The 19,506-nt window shown below is 40.1% G+C and overlaps 1 protein-coding gene across 1 annotated transcript in view; it reads right to left on the bottom strand.

Annotated features, from left to right (window-relative positions):
* Positions 1 to 1,607: 1,607 nt before the first annotated feature.
* The window catches only part of LOC119745562 (28S ribosomal protein S11, mitochondrial-like), a 53,595-nt gene continuing 35,696 nt past the window's right edge, over positions 1,608 to 19,506 (bottom strand). Inside the window, exons 3-7 of the mRNA XM_038222007.1 lie at positions 17,404 to 17,534; positions 14,948 to 14,973; positions 9,628 to 9,702; positions 7,332 to 7,397; positions 1,608 to 2,992 (exon numbers count right to left, since the gene is read on the bottom strand). Coding sequence (XP_038077935.1) covers positions 2,885 to 2,992; positions 7,332 to 7,397; positions 9,628 to 9,702; positions 14,948 to 14,973; positions 17,404 to 17,534 — 406 coding nt within the window. The 3' untranslated portion in view covers positions 1,608 to 2,884. The remainder of the gene's footprint in view (positions 2,993 to 7,331; positions 7,398 to 9,627; positions 9,703 to 14,947; positions 14,974 to 17,403; positions 17,535 to 19,506) is intronic.

Below are 19,506 nucleotides of genomic sequence, written 5' to 3'. Positions count from 1 at the left end.
ATGGCAGCGACGGTATGGGCATGGTCTTTCTTCCCCCCCCCCAACATTGAGGTGGTTCTTGTGCAGGGAGCCAGCTGCCAACACCATGGTGATGCTATGACTTGAGACACCAAACTTCCTGTGGTTGTGTGTGAGGATACTGCATTCAGCCTTACACGACGACCACAGAAAGACTGGGGCCAAGACATTTATCTTACAGCAAGTTGGAGCAAGAAGCAGTGATGCAGTAGAGTCACTTGGGTAGAGTCTGAGTTGCAACTTCGGAGTTTTGAGTCAGTTGGGTCGAGTCTGAGTCCGAGTCACAAGCCATTTCATTCAAGTCTTAGTCTGGGTTGCATTCTCATGAAATAGATGTGCATGGACATGGGCACGCATACATTCAAGCGATATGCCAAATTGTGACTCGAGATGGACTCAAGTCCGAGTCCTGGACTCGATTATACAACGCTGGCAAGAAGTATAGTTAACCATAGTTCAGTCAGCTTCACTCGAACCCAGGCAAGTTGAACATAGTTGGACTAGTCTAGTCGACTCTTATAGGCCAGCATAATGGGGTTGCGCACATCACTGATTACAATAGCTACACTCGTCATTGATGCAAAGCAGGGAGCCAGGATAAAGCAGTTTGGTGATGACATATTTACAGTCGTTTGACTAAACACATTTACGTTATGTCACAAAACTACCACTAGTCGACCGAAGGCCATCAATCTAAGTTGTCCTCGTTAGCCATTGGCAAGAGTTGACACTCGAGTTGGGACTCCACAAAAGCATCATTCGCAATAACCTTTAAAAAAAGATACTCCAATTTTTTGTGTATTTCAAAGACATGATGTATTCAACATTACGGGCAATATCATACAGACCATGTGACACGTGTTTACAAAATTTAGATGTTGTGGTCTCGTAATGCCATCTTTCAGGAAATGGTTCTCTTCAGCACTGCATGTAAATCTCTAGAAATATGAACGACTTAAAAGTGTTGACATGAACTGTTTAAATGTGGGCTAAATAACATGCAAAAGATGCTGAAATGCTTGGGTTGCCCGGCGGTTGCCTGCCAGCAAGACGTCACAGGGCACATGGTCTATAGATACAGTGAAATCTCAATAAGTCAAACTCTGATAACTCAAAACAACTGTTAAGTCCAAAAAAGAATTCGTTGCCTTCAGAAGTATAACAATGATATACAACTGCTCAACTCAAAACTCTGCTTAAGTCAAATTTGAACCTGTTCCCTTGGGGTTTGACTTACCAAGATTTCACTGTATATAATTTTTGTTAAGGCACAGATACTCTTTACAGATAATGTGCAAGTTTCAGCTTCAAATAATATACTGTTTAGGAGATACAAAGTATTTGGGATTAAACAAGAAGAGAAGTTAAAGAAAAATACTACAGTGTACATTATCATTTTGCATTTTCGTCCGACAGGCAAATACATAATTTATCAAAATTAGGGTCCCATAACAAACATTATGGGCATTTCAATTCCTGTGCAAGTTTCCCGCCCCACCCCCCCCTTTCAAGAACTAATGTTTTCATGGAGCTTAAATGGTTGATTTTTATTCTTTAATAAGAACAGTAAACTGAAGAATCATACAAGCACGATTAATGCACTATTTTCACACTCATTTATTTCAATGATCGTATATCGACGATCATAAAACTTACATTTTTGTACCAAACATATAAATGTATCTTTCACACACAATAGAAATGGCGTTTGACTTTGCAATTGTGTACTCTCTGTTTTGACAAAATGAGACACAAAATTTACTCCCTTCTTTTTATACCAATTTTGGATCAATCCTCAATCATAAAGGACAACACATTTGAAATTCGTAATGCTGAAACCAGAGATAAACGCTGGCCTAATGGGCCATATTATCTGGGGCCAATTTCATAGAGCTGCTTAAGCACAAAATTTGCTTAAGCACAAAAAAAAACGTGCTAAATATAATCAGGTTACCGGCCAAAACTCCTTGCGATGTACATTGCTTGTGACTGGTATTTAGCTGTTTGCTTAGCACAACAATTGCATAGTTTGCCAGTCTGTAATCAAATTCTATTTGGGTTGACCTGAGTCGCTCCTAAAACTATTTGGTTTGGCTTGGCTCTGGAATACCAGGTTGAAATGGCTTGGGAGAGAAGCCAAACAAACAGTCAAGCCAGTCTCACAACCAGTCTGGCATTATTCTTGGGAAACAGTCCAGCACCATTCAGGGCAACCAGTCTGGGACCATTCTTGGGAAACAGTCCAGCACCGTTCTTGGGAAACGGTCCAGCACCGTTCTTGGGAAACAGTCCATCACCATTCAGGGCAACCAGTCTGGCACCGTTCTTGGGAAACAGTCTGGCACCATTCTTGGGAAACAGTCTGGCACCATTCTTGGGAAACAGTCTGGCACCATTCTTGGGAAACAGTCTGGCACCATTCTTGGAAACCATTCAAGGAACCATTGTTGGGAACCAGTCAAGGAACCATTCTTGGAAACCATTCAAGGAACCATTGTTGGGAACCAGTCAAGCACGATTCTTGGGAACCAGTCAAGCACCATTCTCTGGAACTAGTCTGGCACCATTCTTGGGAACCAGTCCGGCACCATTCATGGGAACCAGTCCGGCACCATTCTTGGGAACCAGTCAAGCACCATTCATGGTAACCAGTCCAACACCATTCTTGGGACCCAGTCAAGGAACCATTCTTGGGAACCAGTCCGGCACCATTCTTGGGAACCAGTCTGACACCATTCTTGGGAACCAGTCCGGAACCATTGAAAAAATAACACAAGTCAGATGTCTTTCAACAGATCGGGCACAAAGCAGGTTGACACTGCCAACCATCAGTATTTTGCAGAGTCTGTGCTGTTTTGTCACATTGTTATAACCTCCTGGCTTTTCGCGGCCGGGCTCCGTTGTGGGGTATGGGCGTGTTGTCTGTGATGGACACAATGTCCAGTCCTCCCATCTGCAAACCTTTAATGGATGCCTGAAAATATCAAGAGCAAAAAAAAGACAAGAAAATCAAAATCAGTTTAAAGTATTCAAAAATTATTTGGAATTTTGAAAACTCCCCTTAACTGGCACTCAAAACCTTTGTTTTTCATTGTCTGAGAAGTTACTAAGTAATTTGTAAAGTTGGTTACTGGTACCCGACCCATGATCTGGAACCAGTTTCTGACATCAGCGGTTGAGTAATCGGGTACCAGGTTTCAATGCAAACCCCTACAGCACAGCATTTCTACCTTTCTAATAATATGCAAAACATTTATGAAATCGAGTTCTATTATAATTTTAATGTACAGTTAATTAATACAGGTGTACATTTGATCAAAGTTCGAAACAAATGCATAAAGTTGCATTTTGAAATTTGGGTTCTGAAAATTTTGTACATTTACATAATGTACAAAACAAAAACCAAACTTCAAAAGCAAGTTTTTCCACAACTTAATACAATAAAAAGATAAGCAAGTTGATGCGCAGCGCAGCACAGCACAAACTCACAAGCATTTTATTTTGTATGTGACCAGAGATGCCACTTTTCAGGCTTTAACCTGAATTCAGGTTTTTTTTCCAAAAAATGTGACAACTCAAAAGTGCAGGATTTGGTCTGAAACATCCAGAAAACACATTTTTGAAAGGGAGTAAGGGTAGTTTCAGGTTTTTTTTAGTAGTATTTCAGGCGTTTTATTGATATATTGGTGGCATCTCTGGACTGTGAAAGTATGACCAAGATCTCGATAGATTATCTTTCTAGAGTAAGCAACTGAGGTATTTTAGTTCCAGTAATGACAGATGGTTGCTGCACGTATCAATGCTCCAGTTTGATACTCGAGAAAAAAAGACAGGCATCAGTTGATGAACAAGCCTGAAACACAACACGGTGCTTTTAACTTTTATGGGGGCTACATTACACTCTATCTTTTTTTGCACAAATATGAAACCCCTTAAATTGTACACTGAGTTGGCTCCATGGAAAATCACTTAGCTATCATAAATATTTGGAAAGTTCCAGAAAAAACAGATGCTGTTTTGTTTGTCGAGCCATATAGCATACATACTTGTGATGACATGTATGGAGAGTAATGTTATGGTTGTGTGGGTATATTGTTACATGAAAAGGAACTTTCTGTTTTTGCTTTCATGGGTAAATATTAGGGTCCAAGTACCAAATTGTAACATTAACATGAATTTGATTTGTTATAAAAACCAGAGGACCATCTCAGCCTGAATGCATCATATTTAGGGCAAGTAAAAAAATTAACCAGTTTCTTGGCCTGACCCATATTTTTTAACCCTCCCTCCTTTTTTCTTGTATGTGTTTCCAGCAAAGTTAGGGCTACGTATGTAAGTTCAAAATCTGGTACAAAGGGCGATGGATCCTTTGGACACAAAAGTATCAGCAAAAGAGAAAATGGAAGAATCCATCTTGGAAAATCCACCATCTTGGGAAGAAAAGTCCTCCTTCCTTTTTTCAAAAAGCCCAAACAAGAAAGTATTTTATCCAACAATGGTCGACGGACCATCGTTGGAAATTGATACAAAAATCGCACTTTTTTTGAAAATGACAGCACACCAGGTGCCATGATTTCACCGGATGCTTGAGACTATTATTCACTCACAGTCAAGTAAGGTATTTCATAATAATTTGGAAGTTTTGTTTTTTGAAGTTTGCAAATGTTGGATATTACCTTTAAAACCCTATGATCATTTAGCTGTTGATCAAATGTTGCGCACCAAAACTTACAACCATTTTCATATCATATTCATCTAATATGTTATACGCTAAGCAGTTTTCAATAACCGGAAATGTTTCTGATTCTTGCAAATACTTTTAACCCATTATTTTCCACCTGTTTGTGTAATATTTGATAACAATGTTATCGTTATCACATGACTCCACTCCGCAATCGCTCACGAGGAATTTTGGCTACGTGCCATATTTCTCTTTTGGCTCGGTGCCAACGCCAAGATAACACATGGATTTTGCACCACAACAATTGTGGTTTTGTGAGAGATATCAAACAGTAGTCAAAAGACTTGTGTTTCTGTAAATAAACTTGAAAAGTATCAACTGTTATATTCGGACAATGGCACTTATCTTTATCTTTCCGGTTTTGATCAAAATAGATCAGATATCAACCTATGACATCAATTGGTTTAATAATAGTAATGTGTACGTTTGCTGAAACCACAACAAAGTATACGAGTGTGTACCGATACATCAGCAGGATTAAAATGTGTACCATAAGGGTGTACAAACATACTGAAATTTGTATCCTTGTGGAGTCATTTCTTTGTTCTTGTGTACTAAAGTTTTCGAGTTTGCAAGTGTAGTTTCGAGTTTGAAAGTGTAGTTTCGAGTTTGAAAGTGTAGTTTTGTTCTTAAATTTTGCATTTTTATGGTTCATTTTTATTTTTTGTGAAGCGCCTTAAGCGTCAATTTTGACGGATCTGGTGCTTTACAAGAATTAGATATTATTATTATTATTATTAGTTGCAAAATGCTCCTATTTTAACCAGAATTAATTTCCTGGGCTAAAATTCGGATTTAATATACTTCAATATGCGACAGATCAACACACCTTGGAAATTCCTAGTTTTTGAGTAAAAATCCATATATCTATTTTTTTTGATAACCTTGTTGAGACGTACCGGTTATCATCTATAGAAATTGCCCAGTGGAGAGGTACCGGTATTCAATCTTTTGTTCCCTATTATACCCATGTCTCCACAGGGTACCGTGTAACAGATCATGTGTACAAACGTGTATGGTCGTACCACGGTACATGTGCCATATTGCTTCCAGCATCTCTCCCCCCCCCCCTTGAAAAATTGGTGCTTCCCAAAGTGTCCCCCCCCCCTTAGAAGTTAAACCCTAGTTATGCAGGGGGGGGGGGGGGGGATGACACACGTCGCAGGTACATGTACCAGAAAGGTGTGGAATATGCGTGACCGATTTGAAACAGTCATGTGCGGGAACCTGTGGCATTTGCATGCAAGCCAAATGCACCTGAGCCCAGGTGCACAGCTGCACCTGCGGCCAATACAGCATGCCCATTGACCTAAAAAACCTGGGAGATTTTACGGGAATACTAGTACATCCAAATACCGTGTATAGGATCAAAATGTCCTATTTTTGCATTCATGTTGTGTCGTGACTTGGTTTATCTGGTCAGGTGTAATAGACTGGACTCCGTGAAAGGAACAAAATCATTACAATGTACAACATATTTAAACTTTTGCAACTTGATGACAATAATATCATGAACAATTTTGACCTTTACTCCTGTTCAACTGATCATGCTGGTAACAATTGGGTGACACGGGAGTCTGTGACTAGACTAGTCAGTGTTTGGTACCAAGACGTTCACATGAAACAGGGAGTAATAGGCAGGGTGGCTTGGGGCAATACAGAGACTAATGTGTTAAAGGTAGAGTACATCATTTGTCATTCGTGCATTTTTTTTCGTTTGAAGCAACAAAAGTGCTCAAAATCTAAAGAAGGATGCTTAACAACTAACCTGATGAAGTTTCAGCTCAGTGAATGCTGCATATTCTGAGAAAACAATATTCTAGGATCTCGATTTCAATTTAAAAATTGCCGAGTCACGTTTTGAATTGCGCCCGAAATCAGCGTCCGGGACACGTTCTCATTCAGCTGCAGCTATGCGATGTCACGCACTGAACCGACGAATTATATTAACCGCGTGCTTAAGTGCACCCATCCAAGGCTTCACCAAAATAAAAATGAACTACTGATGGAAATTTCAAAAAATGGGGTCTTTAGACACATCTTTGGAAATAACCTTCTTTTATTGTTTTCTTCAAAATGACAGCATGCCAGAAAGAATAATTTCACTGGGAGTTTAGTTAAACCAAGTAAGCTTTCCAACAATAATTGTGTCAGTTACTTTTTGAATAGCTGCAAATGATGTATTCTACCTTTAAGTTAAAAAAAAAGGAAAGTCTGTCCCGAGCCCACATGGCTCCTCAGGCCGGTGTTTAATCCCCGGTTTCCTCGGCATGGCACGACAGAGCTATTTCTATTCCCCCTGGATGGGATGCCAGTCCACCACAGGTTACTCCCCAGCTAATGCTGGTACCCATTTATACTCCTGGGTGGAGAGAGGCAGATATATTGTCGATCCGCCAGTGCTCCCGAGGTATAAAAAAGGGTTCCACCGCCAAAGATGTGTAGTGATGATCTACGTGATTCTAATTGAATTTCCCGCCTGCGGATCAACACCCCATTACCCCCTCCCTCCGGGCCCGCCCCCTCCCCCCTCCCGACCCTTCCTTCTTCTCAACCCCTTGTGGGCCCTCACCTGTCTTCCTGGGCCGATTCCTTTCACCACGATTCTCACAGTCTTCAACCCCTTGTCCAGTGCTTTCTGTACAAAAATCGGATGGTAAAGAAAAAGAAGAAGACAAAATTCTCAGTCCATTACTTAACACATTACCCACTTAAAACTAATTCAGCAATAAACACCGGTGGCTACTTTTTCTTTTATAGATGGCAAGTTCCGAGGCTAATTTCGGGAGGCTAAACTAAGATTTGGACGGCTAGGTAATCCATTTGCAGAGGATCTTATTTTCGTAGGAAATAAAATTCTGTCGGAAACTGCTTTCCAACGGGAATAACCTGGGGGAAAAAATGGCATAATTTTTTTAGCAGAATGTTTTTCTGAGACCTTACTTTCACATATTTTTGAAATCTTAAGGACTAGCTGAAAACCGATTTAATGAGGGAAAAAATCCCACTCACAGTGAAGATAGCTCTAGGATAGTTTTCCGCCAGAAATGCTTATGATTAAAAGAAAACAATTATTGAAGGTGGTTTAATGGGCCCACTTTTTATGTGATAGCAACAGAATCCAGTCATAAGAAAGATTATATAACTGACATACAGATCCTTGTCATTTGATTGGTGGAACTCACATCACATGACATTCATTATTGCTCCCATTCACGCTGGGGCTCAAAAAAGTCCCATTCGCCATGGGGAATGGGAAATACTATTCAACAGTTGCGATCATCCTTGTTCCAAGGCGCGGTATTCGCGTGCAAATGCATGCTGGTGTGCACACTGTTCCCAAGAGCCAGTGCCTACAGAGTTGGGTTCAAACATTTCGTGAAGGGGTGGTTTGGAAGAGAGAAATACAATTCCCGCCAATTTTGTATTGAAAAAGAAGTTCATTTGAACTGTAAATCAAATGACGAGGATCTATATGTCACTTATATAAAACAAATATTGAGTGGCTTTAAATTGTGAAATGGGAGGAATATTATTGCTCGGTCAAATCTGGACTTAACCATTTTACTCGGCTTCGCCTCGTGAAATAAAAAAGTCCAGATTTTACCTTGCGATAATATTCCTCCCATTTCACTCTGAGCCACTCAATATTTGTAGGCTGTGCATATGTTTTCTCTGTCTTCTCAAAATGCATCGTGGCCACTGAGGTGAAAATTCAACAGGTTATTTCTTGTGCACCCCAGGGCACATTTATTTAATGCATTAGCGAGGGAATCCAGTCACGAGACCCAAAACAATTTCGCACATGTTTTCTCTTGTGTAGTGGCCTCCGAGATGCAACTGCAGCAGATCAGTTGCTACAGTACTCCCTATTTAGGATTTGGAGCAATTTTGTTAAATGGGCTTGAAATGATCTCGAAAGTCTGTTCTTATAATGCACAACTACTCACGTGGTCGTGACTGTCAAGTGAAAAGGATTCCCATTATTTTGTTGAACGCCAGTTGGTGCATGGAGCGTTTTATAGCATGTGGAACACCCAATTTGTGTGCAGTAAAGTGCTAACTCTAATGCCAATGAGTGACCTTGTGACCCAATTGTCCAGGACTGTAATACATTGGTACCTGGTCAGTGGAGACCTGAAGCATGTGTTGTTGCGAGGGCCTATTGGGACAGGGTGATTGATTGCCTAAAAAAGGCATGTGCTGAAGTTTGTTACTAACCAACAGAGAGACATGATCATTTTCTTAAGCTGCTTTCCACAGCTAAAAAGAGAAGCACGAAGAGCAAATGCACTTTGTTGGATGCACTGCTGGGTGGTTTTGTGAGGGATGGGAACCAGAGCTATATTAAATTACTAGAGCCCTAACTCGATGTGCAAAGTAATGCCTGATGGGTGCATCCATGTTTGTGCACAAACCTATGTAGAATTCGAAATTTTGTACGGCTATTTGCATATCTGCATTTGTATTCCGTAACCGGTGCGTCATCGAAGCCGATACGCCCTAAACTGAAACGCACGCGTCAGCAAATGAGCGTTTCATTTTGCTCTTCGCAAACAGTGCAACGTGTGCGCGTCCCTCCGCTGCAGATGCTTTTTGCCGTGACGTTTTTTGAACCATCATGACGAGTGTAAGTTGTTTGCGTACCTTCTGCTTGCGCGTTGCATTTAGAGTGCACTTTTAAAATTCAATCCATCTATTTTGATTTGTGTTCTACAAACACGCACATAAATTCAAAATGTCTGCGCCCAAAGCGGCTTCAAAGCATCTCTAGCTCTGTGCGCAAGAATGAGGAGTTAGCGCTCTAGTCATTTAATATAGCTCTATGATGGGAATCTACCGCACAAAGGAAAAGAAAGTTTACTTACGGTGGCCGCTGCTATGCCGACAGTTTGTGCAGCAATCGTTGTTCCTTTCTTGGCATTCTTAAACCCTTCGGCACCCTGATTGTTAGACAAAAGATATAGAAAGTTTTAAAGTTGAACAAAGAAATTGACTGGAGTTGGGTTGGAACCTGCGACCTCCAGATTGCTGTTCCGGTGCTCTACCAGCTGAGCTATCTAGCTCTCTGTTGGTGGTACACCATTTTGACAATGTCTTTGTTCAAGGGACTCTAGTCAGAAGCCATAAACCTGTATTTATGCCATGTAGACAGGGATTACACCCAAAGTCACAATGCTAGCAACATTAGCAATGCTGCAGAAGTAGTACTTAGAAAATACTGTATGGTATAACATGCCAGTGTAGTATGGGCTCCGTGCACAAGTACCCCTTCAACAGCCAGAAAAGGAGAGTTGGGGGAGACCTAGACCGGTTCCCGGTCCATCCACTGCGTATTTCGAATAATCCAAAAGTTATTGGGGCGAGGATTAGTCTGGGAGACCATCGCAAGTTCAATTCTAATGTATTCGCGCGCCGCCGACGCATGCACTCACGCGCAAAGATGTTATGGCTTAGCTTTGTGCACATTCAGGATAAGTAAATCATGCGTACTTTGTGCGCGAACCATGCACATGCAGTGTTTCGTCAAAGGGGCTCTCAAAAGTGGTAAAAACGCGCCCTCTTTTGTTGGCACAGACAGCCGTACCTCAATGACCTGAACTTTGAGTGTACCGGTAACTAGGACAAAAGTTCACAGTCCAGCCTTTTCAGAAAGTTTGGATTATTTGTTATATCAAATCAAATAAATGTACTTTGCACATATTTATATCTTTGTGATGATATGTAACGACTCCAAATCAAACAGAACACGGACGTTATTAACACACATGTAAGATTAGCAACAATTTTATCATGCCACGACTGCTCTCCAGCAAAAGCAAAAGCATGGAAAGTTGGACGAGACAAAAAAAACGAGACACTTGCAGGGAGAAATCAACAGACTTTTCAACCTCGTTAAAAAAAAATTTGTAAAGTGAATTAACATGGAATGATTTGGGAAAAAAATGAATAAATACTGAATGTACTGCAATCTTTAGTGTGCAAGGGTTTACAATGTAGCTACATGTACACATGTAACTATGTAACTTGGCCAAAGTAGAAACAAATCTCCTTCAAAGAAACAGGTCGGGTTCTCAGATCATCTGGCTCGTACTTACTAGCAGAACCAAGAACTAGAACTGTCCGCTATGGTCAGCGTGCCTTCGCCAAGGCCGCACCTGCCATTTGGAATAAACTACCTGCCACACTCCGTCAAACAACATCAATGGACATCTTCAAAAGAGAACTGAAATCGCATCTACTTCACTAGTTATTTCTCTATGACTGGAACTTAACTATTTTTGTGTGTGTAGGCGCCTTGATCGGGTTTCCGGATAAGTGTGCTATATAAATCTATATTCATAAATACCTCAGACAGTTTGGCTATTCCTATTGGTCGAGAGCTCGTCACGTGGCCGGTCTTAAACGGATGATAAAGACATGGCTAGCTGGTCTTAAACACTTTTCCAGTGTCACAATAAAATGTGGACTCCTAAAAATCCAGTGCCTCTTACCGTTTCATTGGTTGAACGTTCACAATCCTCACATAGGCATGCGCAACACTACAAGCGAGTCAGAATTTTATAGTTCTAAATTCAAAATGCAACGCCCCAGGTGCGTTCTGCGTGACATCGCGCAGAACATGTTACGCGCGCGTCAATCTCCATAAAAGGGTTGTTTACATCTTACTCGCCAGCTGAACACTCCATTATTTTGCTAGAGGGATGTTTCAAAAAGCATGAAGTGAACTTGTTGAACAAAATCGGGATTTTTTGAACGAATTATTTGATATTTTTTACGGATAAGGTATTTATGAATGGGAATAAATATGTGCTCGGTCGGTATTTATCACTCTGTTTAATACCGCTTAGAGTCTGGGTGCTGATAATTACCCTCGCCTCCGGCTCGGGTAATTATCAGCACCCAGACTCTAAGCGGTATTAAACGAGTGATAAAAACCTCCGGAGCACACATTTATTCCCTTATTATTATCATTATTAAATAAAATGCATATCGTGTCTTTGATACTGTCATTTCATTGGTCGAGAATGGTCATGTGTCCCGTCTATAAAAAATGACTATTAACTTCGTACATGTATACACTGCGTTGTGTAACTGGCTACAGAGAATTGCAACATCGGAATGTCATGACTGGCAGGAAAGCTCACAGTAATTAAAAGTGAATTAAACATATTGATATTTTCAACTTATTGGCAAGATATAACAAAACAATTATTGACTGCTGTGATGTGTGATATGTCGTTTCTAACCCCCTTGATCTCCTCTGGTACTAAAAACTCAAAATCCCACACCACAGCTGTCCAAAAACTGTTGTTAAATGACTCCAAAGCTTCAAGTGAAAACAATTTGGGCGATTCACAATGCAGTGCGCCACCAAGAGTTTGCCATGGAGAGTCCATTTTTCAGGTTTACGGTCGACAAAACATGGTCCATTTGCATGAGAGTCAGAAGAAAACTTGATCTAATTTGTTATAGGTTGGAACATATAGTGTCTGCCGCCTTACAAAAAACACCATATTGATAAGAAGAAAAGGACAGGGTAAACAGATCCTCGAATCATACGCTTACGAAACTAAGTGACCGGAAAGACTCGCAATTTCAAATAGCTCGCGCTGAGAATTTGTCGACCATCTCCCACAGTGCACTGGGAAAAATGAACTCTCCGTGGCAAATTCTTGGTGGCGCACTGCATTGTGAATCGCCCGAATTGTAGTTGGCTTTAAGAATCCATTACTAGAGAGGATTGTATTAACTCTAACAGTCCTGAATCTTCCAATTTTAATATGTTTTTTTCCACACACCGTTGGGAATTTGGCTTAAGTAATTGTGGTAAACCATGTTCTGCATATTAGGCTAATGGTGAATGTGTATTAGTCAGTCAGTCATAAATGTTTATGTTTTTGTAAAAATACTTCCTCTGAAAAAAAAAAGGATTGACATGAAAAAAAAATATGAAAACTTGTAACCAACATCTACTGATAATGTTTGGGACATCTCACAAATTCGGCCTTTTTTGGCAAATAATGTTGTGCAATATCGGCATTCTAATAATAATAACATCAGAGTCTTATACAGCGCACGTATCTACCAACAATTAGGTACCCAAGGCGCTGAAAATTATGTCTATTTTTAAAGAAAGGTAAATAAAGTTTATGAGAAATATGAGCCCCATTAGAGTCTGTGAGAGCTTTACTGATGACCCCAGCTGTAAGTATTTTTTCATGTTCATCAAAGTAGAAAACAATCCCAACCGTAACACCCAATCCAAGCGAATTGACATTAACCACCCCCTCACTTGCCCCCCCCCCCCCAAAATATGATATGTATAAGTCTGCAGCCCTTAAAAAACTGCAATTAATTTTGGAGTGCATTATATTCCAGACAAAAAAAAATTGAAGGGAAGGGAAAAAAAACAAACCTATCCTATTGTGCGTGGGATGTGCAACAAACAGAATTTGCCTCATATAGACAGCCAAATTGAATAATGCGTTTGGTTTCCATCCTGCCACAGCCTTTAGACCGAGAAACCCATTACACATAATTTTCTTTTTTTGCGTTTGATAATCATGGGACAGGCTGCCCACACAGAGTCATAAATTCAGCTCGTCGTAACTCACGTCATCGTCCATATTTTCTCAATCCCCCCACTCCCCCCACCGCTCTCTTCGCGGTGGCTCCGCGGAGCCAATTATATTAACTAGGTCATAGGATCTACTGCTCATTAACTGTTCCGACGGTCTCGGTCATAAATGGCGCTAACGCAATTTGCTTGATGTGCGGTGGCTATTTGGGGGGGCTAATTTCATGCACCGAGTGATATGTAAACGCTGGATATCAAAACAAACTCCTGGCATTTCCCCTTGCGGAATGATCTCTCTGTCTCTTTCTCTCAGAAGAAGATTTCATTAGAGCTGTTTGATTCACGTAGACACTTTCTGTCTCTATCGCAATACCGGTCATTACAATCACAACAGCCCCCTTACCCCTCACAAAAATATAAAAAAAGACACACAAAAAAAGAATCCAATATTGCAAACCATCAGAGCTTGTCAAGGACCGAGTGTAAAATCCAATTTGTTGGCTGATTTGTCGTGAATGAGAGTGAACTGGACTGACTCACGGTAAACAGTGTTCACCCTTCAACTGCACTCTTTTGTGGGAACAAAAACGGAGAAACCTAGATCACATTCCAATTGGTCTTATTCGTGAGCCCATGAGGGCGCCTTAACAACACGATAAGGGGTATTAAAAGCTGTGAATCCCAGGTTGCAGATATAAGTTTGCATATTTCTACAGCTCACAAATTTACCATCATTATTTTTTTTAGCATACACTGTGAGAACAATTCCAGTGTCAGGGACATTGCATATTAGAAACTTTCTTTTATCAATTAGGAGTTCATATGTTAGTAAAGGAAAAATAAATTTAAGTAGATAGTGTCTGGGAAACAAGCAATTCCTTTGAATGTTTTTTGAAAATATGTACGTTGCTTTTGATGTTAGGAAAACCTACTATACAAGTGCACAAATGTATGAGGCCTTACATGTACCAGTATGTGTGTAGAATGAGCTACATACAGGAGTGTGAGTGACCACTGATAAAAAAAAGCTGAAAACAGCTGAAAAAGGTGTTAAAAATGCTGAACTTTGGAAATTTGCTATACTGTTGTACACAGCAAGTGAGGGAAAAAGATGAAAAAAAAAGCTGAAATCCAAAACTAAAAATAGCTGAAATCAGCTTTAAAGCTGAGATTTCACATCCCTGTACATATAATGTACATGTTTGTACATGTACTTCAGGTAGTTTGCTCTGTGGATTTTCACAATGTTGGAAACTGTGTTAGGAAGGTGCACAAATATTTTATATGGTATCCGAATTGATAAAAAAAATCTCCAAAAACTACATTTCACGTAAGGTGACAGGCTGACAGTTAGTTTTTGAATAGTAGAAATGGGTATGAGAATAACAAGGATTCAAGCAATTTGGAGTAAATCAAGCAATAGTATACAAAAAAGAATTGAACACAGAAAATATGCACACAGATGAATGAATGATACAAACAACAAACACAATCCAAAAAGAACGTCACATGCATTAGAATCAACAACACCCAAGCCCATCAATTTGAATCAAACACGCAATGAAAGCACAAATGTCCCATAAATAGAGAAGAGTACATGTACTTACACATGTCGTTCGTGTGTAGCTCCTTTCTGCATCGGCGATGATGAACCACAGAGTGAAAGGGGGAGGGAAGGGGGGGGGGAGAAGGAGAAAGAGAAATTGAAGACAGCTGTGCAATGTTTTGCGGTTTTGATGTCAAGTCACAGTGGCGTCATTCTGGAATGTCAGTGACGGCTTGCACGTTTGACCCAACATTCCCCCTGCTTCATACATGCACATGTTTACTATTGGCAAGCGCCGCGACTTTGAACACATCAGACCGAATCCTGCACTTTTTACATTATTCACATGTAGGTCATGAGATCAATAAAATTTTGATTAGTTATACATGAGTTGCCTTTTTTTTGCTTGTTCGGAACCCCAACTTATGAATAGGAATGTTGTAAAGCATGTATAGATCTCTTTCATAGGACGCCATCTTCGTAGGAAAAGTACAACTGCTTGTTCAAAGCCATCAGGTGCGTGTGTACGTGTTCTTCATAACCCCCGAAGACCGACACACAAAGGGAGAACAACAGATCCTTTCAGTCCTTGGGAGTTGGGTCTTTTGTTCAAATGCTCCTCTGTAGTAGGTTTGTGCGCTTAGTCTACGGGAGAGTGTTACATTACAGGGGCAGAGGGAAACACAAAGCATTGTCCTCAAGAGTATAGTAAAGCAAGAGTGTATGTGCGCAGTGTGCAAAATGTTCTAAACACGCGCGCGTGTTGCTCGTAATTTCATCGAAAAACTGCGCAGCCGAAGCGCGTCAAGAAAACTTGACACCCAAAATGCTGATGCACGTGGCAATCTGTAGGAAGTGACGTCATGGAGAGAGAGATCTATTGTTTTAACCCATTATTAACATTTGTACTACATTGTATTACATTGTATTTATTCACTGATGAACAAATGGAGTGTACAGAGAGTAACAGACAGGGCACTTGTGGGGGGCAGTACAGGCATTAAAATGGGTTAAAGACATTTGGGTAAAACTCGTGAGAATTTGAAACTAAAAAGTCCAGGTGGTTTAGGAGGATATTAATGTTCTAACTCAATCCATATGTCTGCCTGGGTGGGATGTGAACTGGGGTCAGAGAGGCCTAAAAATAACTCAGCTGGATAGCCATTTTTTTTAAAGGTAATGTACATGACATTACTTGCTATTTTGTGGGGTTTTTTTCCGTTTTGAAGCGACAAAATTGTCCAAGGGTGCACAAAAACTAACCTGTTGAAGTTTCAGCTCAATGGATACTATACATTTTGAGAAACGCACAGTATGCACAATATTTGGGTCTCATAACTGGATTCCGTTGCTAATGTAAAAACAAAAGTGTGCCTGCGGGCATCCTTCAGGGTGAGTAAATAAAAGCGGAACCCAAACCCCCCCAAATATATTTCATATTTAAAGACATATGTAGCACCAAAAATAATAATGACTGGAAAGCCAATTTCATAAGCTACTTTTAGATGAAAAAAAATTAACAAAATTGCTCAATCTGTTCAAAGAATATCACCATTTAAACGAAATGGCCCTAAAACCTGTCTCATCCACCCAAAAAAGCAATTTATTGTGTGTTTTTACGTTTTTGTACAACAAAGAAACTGACACAGAATACTTGTTTCAACAACTGTCAATAACTGCAGTACACAATATCTTTATAAACAACCCTGGTTAGGCAAACAATATGATTTATAAAATCCACTTTTTTTTTTAAAAGATGGGCCTTCGAAAGGACCTTGTTGAATATTTTTAACTTTTAAACTGAGGTTTTATCGCTGGTGATGTTGGAAGACAATTGTGACAACGATTCTTGAAATTGCATTTTTGCCAAAACGAGACAGGTTTTAGGGGCATGGTGTTTAAATGGTGATATTCTTTGAACGGATTGAGCTATTAAAGTATTTTTTTCATCTAAAAGTAGCTTATGAAATTGCCTTTCCAGTCATTAATATTATTTTTGGTGCTACAAATTTTTTTAAATTTGGGGTTTGGGTTCCGCTTTTTTTTGACTCACCCTATATTTTAATGCCACCTTCAATGTTAGTTTTCTTCCGAACAATACCATTTCTGGCGACCATTTGATACCAATCCTATCTTTGCTTTGAGCAATTTTTTTCTGTCAGTAAATTGGTAGATTTTCCCGGTACCGGCTAACGATCCAACCTGGCCGTATCATAACTTTTTGTGGAAAGCACTCATAATGCAAATTTTCTTCCCTATTTTGATGACGTGGATAACAGTCCTCGCCGAATATCCCCTTCCAGGCCCCTAGCCGGCCAATTAAGTACGTATTTATTCCCTTATTAATGCAGTCCTTGAACATGCATTAACAAATTCTATTACACAAGCCCTTTAATAGTCTCTTGCGAGAATTAACTGGGCCAACAATCAAGGAAAACAAACCACATGGGAAGGAAATCCGGGATATAATTGTACATATTGGGGCATAAAAACCAGTACCCCCAAAAATAATCTTACTTCCGGTGTGGTCCGTGATGTTTATGTGGGTGTTGTTATACGTGGCCTTGATGTGTATTACTGGTAGGCGGTAGTATGGTATTCCCCCAAACTCCAGATTGTCTGTCGAAACTGGCGGGATGTAGGTTTTCCTGAAGAAAAGGGAAAAAAAGAAACAAATGCAAAGATTATTAGTACATGTCTGAGCAAAAATAGTGCAATGTGTTAGATACTTCTGTGGGAATTTTCAAATTAAAAACCAAGTTACATTGCAAATCAAAATAGATTTCACGAGTACATTCTTCTTTAACCCTAACCCCTTGGGTGTTTTTACTAGAAAGTATCCTGAATCCATCAAAATGCACCAATTTTGTCACGCAAAAAAATGCTGGTGTCCTGAGTCCATCAGAATCTACCAGTGTAGATACTGGACGTATCCTGAATCCTCCAAAAACCCACCAGCGAATTTCTAATGGATTCTGACGGATTCAGGATACTACATGTATGCCGGCATAAAAAAATTGTACAGTATGTTTCTCCATAGAGTCTTCAAAATCCATCACCCAAATGATGGATTTTGATGTCATGTTTTCGGATAGCATACTGGCTGATTCAGGAAAAAAATGCTCGCCTGGCTTACAATCCTGAATCCATCAAAATCCCCCAGTTTGTTCCATATGGAGGTATCCTGAATCCACCGAAATACTCCAAAACAGGGGTATGGATTTTGATGGATTTAGGGTGGTAGGGTTAAAAAAAAGAAAGTGCAACAGATGACGTTCGCAAAAGTCGCAATTTACACCGTGAACCTACAAAGCCCTTCAGACAACTTCCAGGATTTAAATTTTGGGGTTGGTTTTTTTCTTTTATGGGTACCTGTGTTTTACTCCAATAGGGTACCTGGTTCCCGTACTACCCATAAATGCACACCACTGCATGCAAACCTCTTAGGGAAAGCTTCAATAAAGACTTCGTGAACTGTTCGCGAATGTTCGCGAATATCTGGCTGACGCTGATGTTACATTTAACAAACGATGTGTCGGAAATTTGCCTCCTATCAAATAAAAATTTCAGGAAAATATTCGGGAACACAGCGCCTTGCTCCTGGTTTAATAACAAATACCGTGGACCCAAGAAAGCCTGAATATTACCGGAGCACTGACCGGTAGCTGGTTACGCGAACTCCGCGTACGATAGGTTCGCGCACTTCGCGAACTCAGCAGCTGTGGCATATTAGCATAGTTTTAGCATTTCAAAGGCGCATTGTCATGCGATGCAAATGAACCTGCAGAGCTTGATGTTTACTTGAAACTTGGGATCAAAATTAGTTCGCGAACTTCGCTGACCTCGCGAACAGTCAATATTGACGGCTGCCCTTAAAAACATAGCTAATTTCTCGTATACGGGTATCAAAATGTGTACATCTGGGTGTTTTTGGAGGCCTCGATTTCAATGATAACCCTGGTTTTTTTCTTTCTTAACATGTCGTGAAAGTGCAATTTGGAAACCAATATTTAAAAGCAAATTTGGTCAACCTATTTCCAAATATTAATTCCCCTTTTCACAAACATGCAATCTGAGTGAAATATGTGTGTCTCTCCTTTCACTACACAATACACGTGCACGCGCGCAATGCCTGCAATTTGTTTTAAATTAACAGTGTGCACCAATCTTGAAGAAACGCCCCGCTTATTAAATTCTCAAAGAGGAACGACTAGTGCCGGTAGGTGATGTTACCAGGTTTTTGTTATTACAGCTGAAGATGTACTCAGTGTTCTTTTGAGGCAAACACGTTGGTCCGTTTATACAGCAATATAATGGCTTTTTACTGTAGTGCACACAAATGGAGTAAGTCCGTTTAGATGCCTCCTGCATCTTGTGTAAAAAAACACAACAGTATTTTACATGTAAGCCCTTTTTCATGATGCTTCAATCCCATGGGGTTTTATGTAGGCCACGGTAACAATACCGGTACGATGATGAAAAAAATCCATTAAATTTGCATTTTCATGTAATTTGCAATACCCGGTACTCAATTTTAATTTGCGTTGAATTTAACGAGACAAAGATGGTCCAGGAGAACACAAGTCTATTCAATTGACTTAGAATGGTTATTCACTGGAA

The sequence above is a fragment of the Patiria miniata genome, unplaced genomic scaffold, assembly GCF_015706575.1.
Source record: "Patiria miniata isolate m_02_andy unplaced genomic scaffold, ASM1570657v1 HiC_scaffold_7, whole genome shotgun sequence".
NCBI classification, from domain to species: Eukaryota; Metazoa; Echinodermata; class Asteroidea; order Valvatida; family Asterinidae; genus Patiria; species Patiria miniata.
Note: the sequence above shows the minus strand (reverse complement) of the source record. Positions and strands in the feature narration are given on the sequence as shown.